Below are 17827 nucleotides of genomic sequence, written 5' to 3' on the forward strand. Positions count from 1 at the left end.
GGGTAGTCCGGGTCTGTGAAACCAGCACAAAGACGTGTAGCACAGATCTCCAGCCAAACCAGTGTGAGTTTGTCATTCGCACTCACAAAAGTAATAATAGCGCCGTTTATTCCCACCCAAGATGGCGGACTGAAATCTCGCTCAGCCGCACAGTAAAGGCAGGCGAGAATAAGATCTATTAGTGTTATATGGTCAGACGCCACACGTCCTTGGTGTTTTGTATCCTGGGAACTGTTGCATCTGACAGTGGGAGCGAAGGGGAAGGTTTTCTAGGTAACACCGCTGGGGACAAAATATTGCATTGTTTACTTCCCATTTATTCAAGTTACAGCACTGCGTAACTGTATGTGCAAAATCACGCTTTTAACATTTGAAAAATACAACGCGAGAATAATCGGATGTATAGGAATAAGATCCCCAATATTTCGTCTGCGACAACGGAGAAGTATAGATCTTCAAACGACCATTACTAGTGTTTGTCTGAAATTAAAATAAAAAAATACCAGTATAGCTTTAATCTGGTTCATGATGCGATAATAATAATTGAAGTTATACCTTAATTAGATATACTATAATTCAAACTATAATCAATTAACTCATCACTTAATATTGCTGCCATGAAGACACCTTAATGTGGATGGCTTTTAAATAAACGAATACAAAACACATGTAAGTTAAACATTTTGTTGTTAGTTAATAAAAGTGTTTTACTTATAGAGTTACTGCTGTAAATATGCCCATCAAAAGTGAATCAATCAATGCTAATTGGCATGCCAATATATCTATAATTAATGTTTGGTGTGCAATATCCTAGGATGACTGAAATGCATGAGAATTATGGTTTTGAAAAATATTCTGTGAGCTTTTTTCCCCTTTGAACAGACAGTTACTTATAGGCGTTTATAACCATTGTTGCCTTTTTCAGCTGCTAGGAGCTGAAGCAAAATGTGATTCAGATGAAATACAGGATTTACATAATGGAGACTATCCACATTAAAGAAGAAGTCCCTGAACCAGGGCCCTTCAACACTAAGAAGGAATCTCCTGACCTGGAATCAGACCAAGAGCTTGAAGACGTGTGTATCAAGCAGGATCTTTATGAGGGTCTAAACATCATTGTGAAGGAGGAAGAAGAAGAGCACGAATTGGATATGAGCAATGAGCACAGCCCTCGTGCGCTGGAGACGAGTGGACACAGCAAGCAGGGGGCGCCTTTGCAAACAGCCGTCACAGTTCTTCTGGATTCTGAGCCCGATTCCATTTCCAAAGCCAGGAAGGAGAGGACAGTCCATCGGTGTGCCGAGTGCGGGAAATTCTTCAAGCTGCTGGGGAATCTCAAGCAGCACCAGCGCATTCACACCGGCGAGAAGCCGTTCAGCTGCAGCGAGTGTGGGAGGAGGTTCTGCCAGCTGGGGAACCTGCAGTCACACTACCGCATCCACACCGGAGAGAAGCCCTTCCACTGCCACGACTGCGGGAAAAACTTCGGCCACAGGACCAGCTACATCAACCACCGGCAGATCCACTCAGGGGAGAAGCCGCACCGCTGTGGCGACTGTGGGAAGACCTTCAGCCAGCCACTGTACCTCAAACGCCATCAGCGGACTCACACTGGAGAGAAGCCTTACGCCTGCAAAGTGTGCTTGAAAACCTTCAGCAGGTCGGGAAACCTGGGTAAGCACTTACGAACGCACACAGGGGAGAAGCCCTACCACTGCCACCAGTGCGGCAAGGATTTCACCCACATGCAGAGTCTTAAGACCCACCTGCAGCTCCACACGGGAGAGAAACCCCATAACTGCAGCTACTGCGGCAAGAGCTTCAGCCAGCTGCAGCACATGAGGCGGCACGAGAACATCCACAAGGGGTCCAAGCCTTACCAGTGCCACCTCTGCAAGAGGAGCTTCAGCCAGTCCGGCAACCTGAAGTCCCACCAGAGGGTGCACACTGGGGAGAAGCCGTACCAGTGCACCCAGTGCGGCAAGAGGTTCACTCACAGCGTTAGCCTCAAGAAGCACGTGCAGAGCCACGCCGTGGAAAAGCCCCACCACTGCTGCCAGTGCGGGAAAGGGTTCAACTGGCTGAAAACTCTGAGACAGCACCAGCGAATGCACTTGTTAGAAAAAGTGTAGCAGTCTGAAATATCAGATCCCAGCAGGGAGACCATGTAGAGCAGTGCTGGACCATTGTCACCTGCTTTGCAGCCACATTGTAGAGTAGAGGTCTCCATCCCTGATCCCGTAGAGCCCCATTCCAGCAGGTTTTGGAGTTCACCCATCTCTCACCAATTTTTAAACACCTAAAAGTATTTAATTTGTAACAATTAAGTTGGTGGTTTGGTAAATGCAGTAATTAAAAAAACATATGATCAAGCCTCTGAACACCTTCAGCCTCTTGAGTCAAGAAATCCCTTAGTTGACTTGCTTAATTGATTAATTCCTCCCATGTATTTCCAGTATAGATATTGGTGATGTAAGGTAACCTATAAGATTAAGTGGATTGGGGCTCTCCAGGACCAGGGTTGGAGACCACTGCTGTAGAGAAACAGAGTCTCTTCAAAACAGTGATACTCACTCCTGCTCCTTGAGAGCATCAGGGTCTTCTAGCTTTCACTCCACATGAGCACTTAATGACTGAATTGAACCAATTATGGAAATACTTGGTCTAAATTAGCACTTTCTTCCAGTTTTTTAACCCATGCAGTTACGAACGTGCAGGGCTGTGGCCCTCAAGGACTGTGAGTGAGCATTTGAGAGTCCTATCATCCAAGATTTGTGAATATCGCCGAGTCCCATATACACATTTACTACTGTGTTGCATGAGCTGGTGTTGCTATAAATGTATACGTAATGCATTTGAAGTTAGGGTGACTTTAAGAAATATCTTTGACCTTGCTTTTTGCTTCAGATAATGTTATTAATTCTAATGCATGAAATCAACATTTCACAATGAAGACATGAAGACCACTTCTGTGTCTTATTTGTCAGCTTGCATAATAAAATCACTACTGGAAAAATAGTCTGTTTCTTTGGAAGCTGATTAAGAATTGTGTGGATTCTCAGCATTTCTTTTCATAATTGTATTTAGTCTGGCCACATTTAATGCCTGTCTTCTGATTTTCATGCTCTGCTCTGTAGGTTAGCATTTCTGTTTACAATGCCCTTTTTCTGAGCTGGTATCCAGCAGTACTTCTCCAGAAGTTCAGTGGGTTTGCAACACCTCCAGGAGCACTCAGGTAGCGAAGCTAATTTGCATCTCATGTATAATTCCAAGAAATTAGCTCTGAGAAGTGTTCTAAGAAAGTGTTTATGTGTAAAAGGTGTTTAATTACCTGGGTCAAGGCTTCCCAAACCAGGTCCTGATACTTTTAATTCTATATATATATATATATATTCAGTTCATATCAAGTTAATGATCTATACTAGAAAGTGCAGATCAATAAAAATCATGCAAACAATATTCAATTATAGGTCACCTAAAGGTTTTTAAATTAATTATTAAAGGTAAAGCTGCAGGTGATAAAGCAAACAGCATACCATCTTAGTAATACAAATAAATAAACTTGTATTTTGTGAATATCATTTTCAATATTTATTCAGTATTTGCCATTCAACTGACATGTAACACTTGATTTATTTATTTATTGGCAGACGGCCTTATCCAGGCGACTTACAAAACATTAGCGCAATATAAAATGCAAAAATACAGTCCAGTACAAGGCATCAAACATTACAAATTCAGATTTACATAATACAAAGCAATTCAATGCATAATACATTTTACAAATTCCAATGTACACAAGTGAATACAATATATGAGGTCTTACATCCTGGATAGTAACAGCTAAGTGCGGACAAAATGTTAGGTCACAGTCAAGGACCACGGGAATACTAAGAATGAAACTGTATATATATATATTACTGCTCAGTTGGCCTTTAAACTGGTATTATTATTTTTTTTTAGAATGAGTGCAGTGCTGTACAGTGCTAGTCATGCAACGCAGAGGGGGCGTGGCGCTCTCACAGGAAGGCGTGGCCGCGTCAGTTTGTTTACTTCCGGTTAGAGACACGTGTGTAAGCTGAGCCGCGTGAGGTGTGCTAAGCAATGATTTAAAAAATGTATTTATTATTTTTAAGGATGATTAAGACTTTCAGTTTGTTGTGAAATCGCCAGGATATACCAATGGGACGTAGAAAGAGGCCACTCATCTGCTCAAAAGCTGATCGTTGTCCTGGTAGACGGGTGCGTCGCTGATGGAAAATAAAAGCAAGAAACATCACAATAAACGCACTGGTCCCTCGGGGTTGTCATGTCACGCACATGTGCTGGAGGACAGTGGATCACAGCCATGGTTAGTGATCGGCGTGTCGTAAGAATCTCCATTATTTAAAATAGATCTTGCGATTGGACAAAGAAGGTTCTGATTGTTTTAAGTCATTTTAGCCCTTAATGAATCTCTGTTTCTTTTTTGATATTTAGGGCTGACTATATCGCTTACGTGAATATTCTGATGACGCCTGTAGTTATGTACCCTGGTGTAGAAAATGAATTTCACAGCAGACCAGAGTACTGACCACGTTTGTTAAGCAGCCTACATGTGTGCTGTGTCATTTTGGAAAACAGATTTGTGTTCTCTTACATATACAGTGGGTTTATTATTTATTTAGCAAGTTTAACAACAAACCAAGACACCCTAGAACAGGTACTAAGAAACAAGTGTACATAGCAGTTTTCTGTGTACCGACAAAATCCTGATTAAATTACATGAACAACTCCAGTGAGAGGCACACAACTTTCAAATTTGAGACAAAAACGTAACATTTTTATACTTCAGTAGCTTTTACGAAATTCAATCAATTTCCACTAGTTATACAATACAAATACACAAAAAGCAAATGCTGAACCCTAACGACAGATTCAATTTAAGGGTGGGAAATGCATTTCAACATAAGTGCACATTTAGGAAAATTTAGTTCAGTTAAGTAGAAAAAATAAAGAAATTCTAAACAATAGAGAAACGGAAATAATTGATTATTCCATTTTTATTTTGCTTTAGATACCCACTCAAAAAAAAAACATGTTGGGGGCATAATACTAGGCTTTTAATTAAAAATGGCATGATGCGGTCCATGCGATTTTGTTGTTCAGGAGTTCGCGGCGTGAATTGTGTCCCTAACGGCGCCTCATACCAGTGGGCTGGAATCTGCAGGCAGCGTGACGACAGAATCGAACACTTGCAGCTCAGATTCTCGCAGTTCTGCGCAGGTTTGCTGAATCCCAGGGATCCCATTGGTAGAGCCGCGCAGACCTGTAGAAATCTGCGCCACACGATCGCGACCAATGCGTTTTCAGTGAAGGATCAGATATTTTTGCCTCAGCATCCAGGTGAAAGACAGGCGCTTGTTCATCTGGACGTGAACAGCAATTCTGTTGACAAAAACGACACCTACCCGAAAACGCGTCTGCGTGTGTATGCGTGTGAGTAGCCTGCCATTGCACCTCCAGTTCAGCTCGGTAAAGGACGACAATAGTTGCATGCAATGTGTTATGAAATCTTGCTAAAAACTTGAATGCGAAAAAGACAGGGCAATGTTAAAATGTGTACTTTCTATCATGGTGTCCGAGCGCTACACATTTCACTACGCATACATTGTATACTTTGTATTGTGTAGGGCTGCACCTGATCATGCTTTCACATCATTAAGTACGATCTCGATGTTTAAAATGATTTAAAACTGAATTAAATGTGTTCACGCTTTTATTTGTCATGCTATTCATTTATCCCGAGAGAAAAATTAGAGGCAGACTCTGTCCTCCAGGCAGGATACGTTTCATAACTTACCTGTTGAAGTGTTGCGCTTTATTCTGATGCAATATTGTACCTTTGCGATGTAACTGTTGCTAAAACGTAAAGAATCAAATGAGATCTTAGTTTTTCTTTGTCATTTAAATTAAAGAATTTGCATTAACTCGTTCATTGTTAAAACAGCTACAAAAAATAATAATATATAAGTTATTTTATTTATTTTGCTGTTTGGAAGCCCAAGTTAAAACACTGCATTCATGTGTTGAAACCTAGATGAATGTAAATTAAATATTTTCAGAAATTCTTTATCATCACAACATATATGTTTAATTGGGTCTTTAATTTAATGTTTAATTGAATGTTTAAATGTCAACTTATGCACATGGGAATTATTCCGTTTCAGTTACCTGATTTTTATAGACATTTCAAATGTATTGAAATAAAAACAATCGTAACAACAAAAAACATAAATACAAAAACCTAATAGCCAAAGTAACCAATACATCTAAATCTTCCATCTTCATATTCCACAGTTACTTCTGTTTAGCCAAAGAGTTGCACATTTTTTTATTATGCTTACCAGTACTTTATTATTAGCAATACATTAATATACATACATGTGAAAGGGTGTTGTAATAATACATCCATCTAATGTTAATCTGTGGTTTATATCTGTGTTCTCCCCCCAGGATAAGCAGAGTTCTAGTTATAGACGTTTGCTTGTCAGAGATGCATCCAGCAAGCCATGAAGACTGAGAGACATCCAGCTAGTCACACAGAGAGGTATTTCTTCTTTCTCTCAGTCAAATGTTATTTTCAGCCCTGGGGTGTTGAAGTAGCCGATTCTCCTGAAATACTGGGCCAATGGAGTTGGTCCAGGAGAACCACGAGCTCCCCGGGCCCGGCTCTTTCACCAACCCAAAGAAATTTGTGGACTTGGAATCTGTCTTCATCAAATGTGAAGCACCGCAGCCTGACGAGGCGCCCGTGAAAGATGAAGACTACGAAGGCCTGCACATTGTCGTGAAGGAGGAGGAGGAGGAGCTGGGTTTTAGCTGCGACGAGGGGCCGCGGTCATCTCCGCGGGGGGATGGTGGGCAAAGTCCGGGGGCGGAATGCCTCCCTTCCACTGCCGGAGAGCTTCAGAAGTCGCGGCCTGTTCCCCACTTGAAACCCAGGAAGGAGAGAAGTGCCCATCAGTGCGCCGAGTGCGGGAAGTCTTTCAAGTTCCTCGGGCGTCTGAAGGAGCACCAGCGGATTCACACGGGAGAGAAGCCCTTCTGCTGCAGCGAGTGTGGGAAGACCTTCAGGCAGCTGAGCTACCTCCAGTACCACTACCGATACCACACGGGGGAGAAACCCTACCTGTGCCACGACTGCGGCAAGAAGTTCAGCCACCTGAAGGACCTGAACAACCACCGGCAGATCCACACGGGGGTGAAACCGCACCGCTGCGGCGAGTGTGGCAAGACCTTCAGCCAGCTGCAGTCCATGAAGCGCCACCAGCGGACACACACTGGGGAGAAGCCGTACACCTGCAAGGTGTGCTTGAAAGCCTTCAACCGCTCGGAGAGCATGGTCAAGCACCTGCGGTCTCACTCCGGGGAGAAGCCCTACCAGTGCCACCAGTGCGGCAACAAATTCACCGAGAAGCAGAGCCTGAGGACCCACCTGCAGCTGCACACGGGGGAGAAGCCCCACATCTGCAGCTACTGCGGGAAGAGCTTCAGTCTCCTGCAACACCTGCGCCGGCACGAGAACATCCACAAGGGGGAGAAGCCCTACCAGTGCCACCTGTGCGACCGGAGCTTCAACCAGCCGGGGAACCTGAAGTCCCACCTGCGGGTTCACACTGGGGAGAAGCCGTTCAAGTGTGACCAGTGTGAGAAGAGCTTCACGCACAGGGTTAGCCTGAAGAACCACCTACAGAGCCACTCAGAGGGGAAATCCTAGTATTGACGCCTTGTGTGAGGAGAGGGGTCCGCTGGTGGGGAAAGAGAAACTGCAACAGTGGTCCGACTGCGGAGACGGCTTGAGTCAGTTTGGAATTCTCAGATCGCTCACAGAGGAAAAGAGGGGACTGGTTTCTCTGGGATCTGGGTTCACAGGGAGTTCCTGGTCCCTGGCGAAGGGTGCTTTCTTTAAAGGAGGGATGTGTGGAGAGATGGTGCATGAGCTGTTCAAAAAGAGGAGTAATAACAGACTTGTCATCCGAGATTTGCGAACAGGGGCATTCCCTGAAAGCTAATATTGCAGTTTTGCACAGGCTGAGCCACGAAATGAGAGAAAATCTATAGAATGTAAAATAATGCTTTGCATTTCACCCCTGGAAGGCGGCAGATAACATTTCACAGGTTCAGGATATTATCTGCGATACTGAGCCTGCACGGACTTAGGCCCCTGGAACTCATTTTACAAAATACTGCAATACCAATAAAATACACAAACCATCTGAGAATTTTCAAATTATAAATACAATAGGTCTTAACTCATTCAGAGCACTGCAGTCATTTAATAATTTACACCACCTCAAAATGTTATTTCAGTTATTAACATGGTACAGTTTAGTAGATGTGCTTGTTGTGAAGTCTTCCATAGGATTGTGCCTTTAATCAAAACATACCAGAAAACCTGAACGGTTTCTGCCACAGCCTGCATGAAAGCTCAGGTTTGTCTAACACCATTGTACAACAGAGAATAATGTCTCCAAGTGTTTAGATACAAAAACTGAAATGTTGAAATTTCCAAATCCAGTGTAGTGGAATTTATAACGTGATATAATTGATAGTTTTTTAACCCCTATATTTATATATCTATTATTATTATTAATATGTTGATTTAGTTCAATGTACAGCAGTTCTGTTTTTAATACACAATGTGCGCGTCTGTGTACAACTGCAAGGTGTGGTTCCTGTAAACAGTGTCAATGTTAAGAACGCTGCGTCTCCTTAAACCGCATTCCAGTTACAGATGTATGTGAACAGATAATCATTTTAATATGAGCAACGTTATCTTGTCCATGTAAATAAACTGGTGGCTATTTATTTGGTTGGTCAATTTTTTGTTTTATTAAATTGAAATATGAATGTATGACGTCATTATATGTCTGTATATACCCAATACACTAAAGGTGACTTCAGGTTTTCAGAAACAGCCCTTATTTTAAGTGTGTAAAGTTAATTCACTTCTGTAAAAATGTATTCGATCTGCAGTTTCTCTTTTCCACCTACAAAGTTTATTATTTAATCCTCCCATCTTGTGGTGAATGTGGAAAGAGTGTCCCCGTACTGTATAACCTTAGTTCACCAAGTCATCCACACAGGAAGATACCAACTGCAGAAAGATAGGCAAATGGTTCAAGGAATCAAAATAAAACCATTACTTTATTTTAAAAAAATGTATTGAAAAAAATAATGCAATTTTTTTTTTGTGTGCATGTGATTTCCAGTCTTTTGCGTAAACAAGGCGGTCATAGACAGACAGAGAGATTCACAGTTTTGATTATAATTTGGGAGTAGCGGAAGAGATTATGAATCGGGTGAAGAAGACTACAGAGGGGATACATGAAATGACTTTTGACGTAAGCAGGTATAATTATTTGTGCAGACGCTTGCTTTCTGTGCCTCTGAGCCTGTCGGAAATATTGTGTTGAATGAAATGTGATAGAATACATCTGATTTAAAAATAAATTGATACTACAGTAATGAGAGAAGGCACAGAGCAGGACTCGATAACATTAGTCCTATACAGCCACCGTCCTTGGGCAGGTTTTACAGGTGGAATAATAGTCAATAAGAAGAGACTTGGAAAACCTATTAACTTGGACACAATAATACACAGCTGCTCTGAATAAGTGGAGCAAACCAAAAACCAAAAGACTGGACATTGTAGGGGGTTTAAGGCTGCTATACACCTCCACTAGAGGGCTTATTTGAGCTGACAGATCTTCACCGAGGTCCCAACCCCGAACCCAGGGTACAGCGGCTCAGTGAACTTAGTCTCGAACCTGTGAAGCAGAGTCATGGTCTCGGAAATGCTGTAGAAGGACAGGACGCCAGCAGTGTGGTCCAGGTACACTCCGATCCGGGGGGAGTGGGCCGCGTTTATGCGCTTGTCCTCCCGGTTGTGCCAGGCGGAGTAACCTGATTCGGAGCAAAGGAGACTCCAGGACTTATCGTTGTAGCCCAGGAGACACAGGGAGCCCTTCCCCTTCCTGCTGATCCCTTTGTACGTGACTCCGGTGGAGAACTCGCCGCTCCACTCGATTTCCCAGTAGTAGCGCTTGCCACTCAGGGCCTCCCGGCACAGCACCTGGGCGAAGCTGTCGAATCTCTCGGGGTGGTCCGGATAGGCCTGGATGTCTCTGGTCCGGGTCACCTTTCTGTTCCCGTCCGATAGATGCAGCTCTCGGTAGGCTGTGTTGGTGTCCATTCTCAGCTGACAGAAGTCTGAATGGAGAAGAGCATTAAGTTTAAAACTAAGTTCAGATCAGTCAAGTTAAGTCAGCAATAGCACTTTCCACTGGATATAATGCAAAGAGAATTCTTGCATTCTGTGTTCGCCTTTTCATTTTCTGTCCCTGTTGTTGACTAGGTTACAGTATGTGTGAGCAGCTTTGTGTATGAATGAATAAACTGGATCAAAAAGATCAAATTTCAAAACAGGTTGTACTGATTTAAAAAGAGATTTTGGTGAAAACACTTACATTTCAGAAAGTCAGATCGGCTCTTGGGTTCCGGGGCTTGAACGGTGTCGATTGAAACTTCACTCACTAAGTACACAAAATAGTGACACATCAAGTCAATGCTGTGAGTCTAATCCGAGTTTCAGAAGAGAAGAATTATGCCTTTACGAACAACATAGCATGGTAACAAAGTCACGATCCGAAAAGTTGGATAAAACCCATTTCTAGGCGGCCCTGTGTGTTGGCTTCCCCTCCTCTTGGTTGAGATTTGAAGGAATTAATGGGGTTGAATTGTATTTGGCGTTAAAACTTGTACGGTTTAAAAACCAGGGCTAAAAACTGTGTATTTTAAAATGGGATTTGTTCCCCTTTAAAGAGAGAGAGGCTACAACGAAGGAGAAAGATTGTATAACTAATTACCCAACTGGATTAAAAGTCTTACCCCTGACAAGTTTTTCTTTGATCCTGTTCTCCATATTGTAGACTGGGGTTTCATTCACTGCAAAAAATATGTTAAAACAAGGCTTTGTTATTGATGTCCCCGTAAAACATACGCTGTTACTCAAAACTACCCTCACAAACAATTGCAATGACGGCACTATTTTAATCTGAGAAAATAGTAACTAGACTCCTGATGGGCCTTGAACTTCACACCGTGCCCAACTCCCTTGTTGCGTTCAATCTTTTCTGTGTTTGCTTAAATGTTTTTCTCACAAACTCCCTAAGTCTGTGTATTATTTGTTTACTTCTGTCTGCCAGTATATTGGTCCCACCGACCTGATTTGGAGATCTTCATTAATTCGTCCCGGCTGATCTCCTCCAGGCGGTCTTTAATTTCAGAGACTGCTCTCCTCACAGCACCGAAAGAGAAGTCTGGGTTGACCGTGACTCTGGGTAGGAATCCATCGTCGGTAGGGGCAGAGAGGGAATTGAAATTCTGCAGAAGGAAAGATGGCACAGGGAGGCTTTAGTTAAAATCAGTAAGAGGTTGAGGCAGAAGCAGAGGAGGGTCTGGTGCTCCATCATTTTCAAGTTCAGAAGTAAACCGTACCTGTAGGAAATGTATGTGGTCCTCTGTGCTGTGCAGCTGCTTCAAATGCATCTCTCTCCTGGTCAGATCCTCGATCTCCTGCTCTAGGCGCTCCATGAGTCCCTCGGCCTGGTTAAAGGCTGCCCTCTCGTTGATGCCGATCAGCTTGGTCACCTCAGAGCGCATTCTCTCGATGGATCGGATCATCTCTGTGAACATCTTCTCGCTCTCGGCCATGGCTCTCTGCGCGGAGCTCTGAGGGACAAAGAAGACCAAAAAATTGATGTTTAGGAATGCTGTGACACCTGTAAAAGGCCCTTACTACCAAGAGATTGAATCAATGCTGGTTACATTGAGGTGAAGGGTTTGTCTACAAACAACAGTTCATTGATCTTCTTGGATCAGTGAGCTACAAGCGAGTGGACTAGATGGCTTCCTTGCACTTGAAAGCTGCTATCTTTTCAACAAATTGTTTTTCAAATCTGGCCATATGGACTTCGTCATGGCTGCCCACCTTGAGAGAATCCACTGCGGCTTTCAGATCTTCCAGCTCCTTCGTCCTCTCCTGGCATTTATGGTGGATGCCCGTCTGCGTCACCCCCAGCAGCTTCTGTGGAAGCACAGGGAGACGCACAGCAAAGGCAGGTCAGATACAGCAGAACAAAATCTAAATCTAAATCTAAAATATATAATCTGGAATCAAAACACCATCGGCCAAGAAATAAAGGTGAAGCAGTACTAGGAATAGGTTTAGAGCCTTTTCTATACATTAAAGAATGGAGGTTTAGTCTTATGTTACAAATATACCACTGATGTTTGCAAAGAGAATTAGCACTCCCAAAAGGAGGATTTTTCTTTGTGTTTTTTGCTTTGTGAATAAAGGTGTGTCTGAGGATTAAGGCAGCCATCCGACTCCCTAATAACTGGACAAACACCAAGTCACCTAAAGAAAGTATAGCATCGCATCGTAATATTGTTTTTGCGGGTCTCAATATTAAACAGAATTGTTATTTTGTGCGCAGCAGGCAATGCCAGTCCCAGGTTTTTCCCTCTTGCAGCACAGAGAGGAATGCTGAAAATGAATGGAATGTGAAGCCGACATTGACTTCTTGAGCGTTGATGAAAACCTGCCGGAACAATAAAGCCCTTGTGCAATGCACTTGTTCTGGGTCTTCATTAAAGGAAGGTGAACACACAAAACCCTTGTAAGAGGAGACTGGTTGTAGATCAAATATTAACCAAGCCCAGTGATACAATGCAGTAGATAACGTTACAGAATGATACGAAAGTAAAAACAGAGCAGCATAGTAACACAGTTAGACACATTTTACTGTCCTTTACATTCGTGCTTTGTTCGTTTAGTTGTACTTAACATGCTCTCTTTTCCTCCCTTTGAATTTAAGTAGAGTTTTATTGCACGTAACTAATGTGTTTAAAAAAGTGTACAGTCTCTAATAGAGACATGTTATTTACAAACCTTTTACCAGCAATGTTTACTGAGGTGGGTGGGGATGCAGGTTGCGTTCAAAGTACACTCTCAGCCATTCATGTTTCACAAGCTGGCTTTATTTAAAAAGGAACTGACTCAGGGAAAGCACTAGAAAACAATTACCAACAACCTCCTGCCTAAACCCCAGCTGCTGATTACCACTCTCAATTGATGGCAGTCCCCCCTTCTAAATTATAAAGCAAAATGGTGGTTTAACCAATAATTAGGCCTGTTCCCACGGGAAAAACAAACTTGATAAAGGGTCCTAGGGGAATTAGCCATTACAGTTCAAAGCCTGCTCGACAGTTCACCTTTGTAAAAGGTGGAGCCCTGCTCTTAAAGTGACTGTACAGTTCAAAACTCATTTCCGGCTCTCCTTAATTAGCCTGCCATTGTGCCGCTGCCCGTCAGCACTGTGTCACACTGCATTTGGCTCAGAGCACTTTTTCACTCTTCAGGTCTAGAGTCTAAGGACAACGTTTGTGTTTCGTCCAGCTGAATCAGGTATAATACACAGCAAGCTTAAACAGCAGCACCAAATCTAAGTCCCTTTGCCTGTGCTGCAAAGAAATGAAGCTGGAAACACAATCAAGGCCAAACACTTGTAAGATTTATGGCACCATAAAAGCGCACAGATTCTAATTGACTGATACACCGTGGCTGTGGATTCACACCTCTTGTGCAGAAAATTATTTATGCATGCATTACACAGCAGTTTCCACAGGTACTCGGCATGTTTAAAATATTCATGATGATCTTATTCTGTGACTCCTTTTGCAGGAGCTCCAAAACATGCATGGAAACCCTTGCTCTCTCACGTGGTCCAATCCCTTACCTGTTTCTCGCTTCTCTCGGTCTCGGCGGAGACGATGTCGTGGCCGCGGTGCTCGCTGACCGTGCACAGTGCACAGATGCACATCTGGTCTGTCCGGCAGAAGAGCTCCAGCGTCTTCTGGTGCTGGGGGCAGACCTTGCGGTCCAGGTTTCCCAGTTCGTCCACTAGCTTGTGCCTCTTGAAGGTGGCCGACTCGTAATGGGGTTTCAGGTGCTTCTCGCAGTAGGACGCCAGGCAGTTCAAGCAGGACTTCATGGCCTTCAGCTTCTTGCCCATGCAGAAATCACACGGCACATCCCCGGGTCCTGCATAATTGTTTACCGGACCCGGAGGATTGAGCCCAGTCTTCTTCAGTTTCTCTGCCACTTTAGTCAGCAAGGTGTTTCTGCGCAGCACCGGCCTTTGAGTGAAGGTGACTCTGCACTGAGGGCAGATGTAGATCCCAGTGTAATCAGCCTCATTCCAGTAGGTACTTATGCACTCCATGCAGTAACTGTGTCCACAGGGAATTGCGACCGGGTCCCTCAGTATCCCCACGCAGAGAGGACAACTGAACTGGTCTGGGGCCATGGAAATGCTTGCTTCAGCCATTTCTGTATTGTTCCAGCAGTCAAAGGACAGATTACAAGACCCACGCAGGCTGCCACACCGGAGACTGTTTGAGAGGAGACGGGACCTGCTTGCGTGTGTGCCTGGAGTCCAGAAGTTATTGATTGAAAACAGGCGAGGTCAAGTTAAGATAAAAACCAGTTGAGCAGAAACTGTTGAAACAGTGTGTAAGTGGGAGGGGCAGGGGAAAGGGCTAGACACAGGATTGGAGAATACACAACTTCTGCCAGAGCTTAGCCCAATCAGGTGACAGAGAAATAGGCAGGAATTCACATTCCACTGTCTGAAACCAGTCACTGCTTATCTTCAGTAGCTAGAACAGGAAAGGAGAGAATGATATCTCCTTTTTACTACCAGATCTTTTAACTGTCTAAGTACCCATGCCTGGAGTGAATGACTGTTAATCATTGAGTGCTTGGGCTTTTGATTTAGTTCTGCGTCACTGGTTTGGGGTGCTATGAATAGTGTATTATGAAACCAAGATGGATTGGACACTTTGAAAGCCCATTTTGCTGTGCTGGGGTATAATACATTAGCAACACAGATGACAGACTTTTCACAAACATATAGGAGACCAATTTGACATTTTTGAAAAAGAAATCCAAACAAAAATGATGTTTGACTTCTTTCCTCCAGTGTCGAGCCATCAATCAGCCGTTGGTCTTTCTGTAGCCGCAGGAGAGAACAGGTGTGTACTTTCTCTGACTGAGGATTGGCTGCTTGTGTTTGGAAACCGACATTTTATTGGTTGCTTCAGTATATACAAAAGTTCAGTGGGTATGCTATGCAGCCCACAGGAATGTGGATACAGAATGCAGAATCGTGCACCTATTTACTCAATCTGAATTGCTGACAATAATAATGGATTAATATATTGACTTACATTACTCCGGGTAGCCAAAGCAGCAGGAAAGTCTATTAGCCATTATTTGTGATTGAATTTGTATCTCAAGCATGGGAGAGCAGAGTGCAGTTAGTGCTGGCCTCCCAGCTCGGAGAGCCGGGGCACATTCCTCAGCATATTCGCAGTCAGTACCAGCCTGAGAGAGTCTGCAGCCAGGGGAGTAGGCTGTCCACAGGGGAGTGGTGGCAAGAATACCAGTGACTGATAACTGGATCAGTAGGATCTGGGATCTGTCTTGTTGGCTGGTGTTTTCACCACAGCTGCGGAAAAGTACCAGCAAGTTCTGGACTGGCTAAGAATGTAATGCAGGAGCAATCACACAGATTTAAAATGAGGCTTTGAAAAGTGGACACATGATATATTTTATGATATGTAATCTAACCAATGGTTTCCCCCGCCCCTTTAGAAATTCAAGCAGCTGTCCTTCCTCAATGTGGCACTGAACCTCACATGTGAATAGCCATTACAGCTCAAATATAACGTGTGCCATTTTTGGAATGATTTTGTTTGCCTTACAAACCCAACTCAAAATATTTCTGCTTCAACAGAAACATGAAACACTTATGTAGGCGGGAGCCAGTTTTATGAGTTTCAAATTGTAGTAGGATGACAGTTGTGCAAGTCTTATCTGCCCCCGTGAGAGTTCTGCTTGGGTACAGTAGGTGCTGTTTCCCAGGAATTAAACATGTTGCAGAACCACCGCAATGTCATTATCTACATTCTTAAGATTCCCAGATATATCCAAGGAGTTTGACATTTCCAGAATTTATTTGTTATTTTTTGCAAAAGCTTCATGGTGTAATAAGAGATTGCCTAGGATCATTATTATGTCACAAAGCTAAAAAAACCTGGAAGTTTTACAACAAAGGATAAAGTTTCAAGTTATTACTTGGGATTGATCACAATGCTGGGTCTCAAGCTGACGAAAGCAGTCAATGTTTAAAATTTCTTTACATTCACCTTGTGAGATCTGGAGAGGGGCAGCACATAATAAGGAACTGGAACAAACCCAGTCTTGATAGCCATCTGTTAATGTTCAACTACATATCACTCACAATCAGAGGAATGTAGGAAGAAACTGGTTATACAAGACCAGTTCCCTTTCTTTTTACTACAGATCTTATATCACTTTAGTGCCAGTTTCACTACGTTCTCTCTCACAGTGCTGGGTTTCTGATAAGCCAGTTTTTTTTCTGTTGTTGATTAGAAACCAAAATAAACAGTCCTTTGTAACCTGCTCCTGGTACTTTTGGGTACTGATTAACATTTGAACAAGGCAAGCAGGGTTGCAGGTGAAGGACGGGCAAATGCTCGGGCACCTATAGCATCACCCTGTTGGTCTGAAAAATAAATCTCTTAAAATAAGCTAAGAAACTACAAAAGTGCAAAAGTGCTATAAACAGCATTTCGTTTCATGTGATTTGATTTTGTGTGTGTTCAGGCTGCTTGTAGAAAGTGCAAAATGCTTTGTCAGATTTCAAATGTCTGCCTTTATCAAAATCAGCCAGTGTGTGTTGAAACTATTTCTGTCTGCAATATAATTGTTTTTAATCGCCTAGGTACTTTATTTATCGTTTTAAAGACTGAATACCGTGGTGTATTTGAGTCACCTCTCTGAATTCATGATTCATTTAATTTTCTTTGGCGTTAAAATATGAAACACCAAGAAAAATAGGTTCTTTGCTAAATGAAAAGAAAGACAATTTAGTTGCCTTCCCTACTTCCCTATTTAATGGTTCCCTATCAAGCAAATAAAAGTTGGTGGTCCAGATCTGCTTCTTAAAGCATTCCTTTTAAGTAGTGAAGTAAAAGCTTCAAGTGTCTCAAGCACTCTGCAAAGACAGAGGTCAAGATGTGTGCTTATTCACCTATGACACACACGGGGAGGCTAACTAGAGTTCAGAGGCAGGATTCAGCCAAAATCGGGCAACAGATTACTTGACTGAGTGTGTGTGGGGTGGCACATTTCAATGAAATGAAAGCACACATGTATTTGATGGAAGTTGCTGTAGCAGAGCAAAAGAAACAGAACGAGGGGTGTGTTAGTGTGTGGAATTGAGGTATTCGTGGCTGTTTCATCAGAACAATGCACACCTCTGTTGGTTGCAGCAGCCCACAAAGTAAACGGGCGATCTGGAATGGCGCCAGCATACTATTCTAACAGGCTGAACAAATCCTGCAGTAAGAGTAAGAAAAAAGGCCGGACCCACAAACATGTTTGACTCCCAAACTTTTGTCCTTCTGTGTGAGGACACAAACCAACAACACCTTGAAAGTAAAACTGGATTAGTGCATCACAATATTTCCCGTTACAACTGAGATCCCATGTACTGGAGTCATGTATTTGAACAATGTTTAAATGCTCCGTACATGAAATGATCTGTTTTTATGTCTTGTTAGAGTATTTCTAGTACCTACCCTAAAGAAGGATGCAACAATAATCATAATAAAAAGTGATATTTTGTTATGT

General features: G+C 42.9%; 2 protein-coding genes across 2 annotated transcripts; one reads left to right on the plus strand and one right to left on the minus strand.

Moving 5' to 3' along the window:
* Positions 1–212: 212 nt before the first annotated feature.
* Positions 213–8850, plus strand: LOC136718507 (zinc finger protein 420). Its single transcript, XM_066696263.1, has 3 exons — positions 213–669; positions 926–2128; positions 6661–8850. Exons 2-3 carry the CDS (start codon positions 957–959, stop codon positions 7757–7759), a joined length of 2271 nt encoding a protein of 756 aa, XP_066552360.1. The 5' UTR covers positions 213–669; positions 926–956; the 3' UTR covers positions 7760–8850.
* Positions 8851–9170: 320 nt separating this feature from the next.
* On the minus strand, positions 9171–14956 carry ftr82 (finTRIM family, member 82). The gene is made up of 7 exons (XM_066695759.1): positions 13845–14956; positions 12035–12130; positions 11542–11775; positions 11268–11427; positions 10933–10989; positions 10512–10577; positions 9171–10254 (listed from the first exon to the last, which is right to left on the minus strand). The coding sequence occupies exons 1-7, from the start codon at positions 14433–14435 to the stop codon at positions 9734–9736; spliced, it is 1725 nt and encodes a 574-aa protein (XP_066551856.1). The 5' UTR covers positions 14436–14956; the 3' UTR covers positions 9171–9733.
* Positions 14957–17827: the final 2871 nt, after the last annotated feature.

The sequence above is a fragment of the Amia ocellicauda genome, chromosome 22, assembly GCF_036373705.1.
Source record: "Amia ocellicauda isolate fAmiCal2 chromosome 22, fAmiCal2.hap1, whole genome shotgun sequence".
Taxonomy (NCBI): domain Eukaryota; kingdom Metazoa; phylum Chordata; class Actinopteri; order Amiiformes; family Amiidae; genus Amia; species Amia ocellicauda.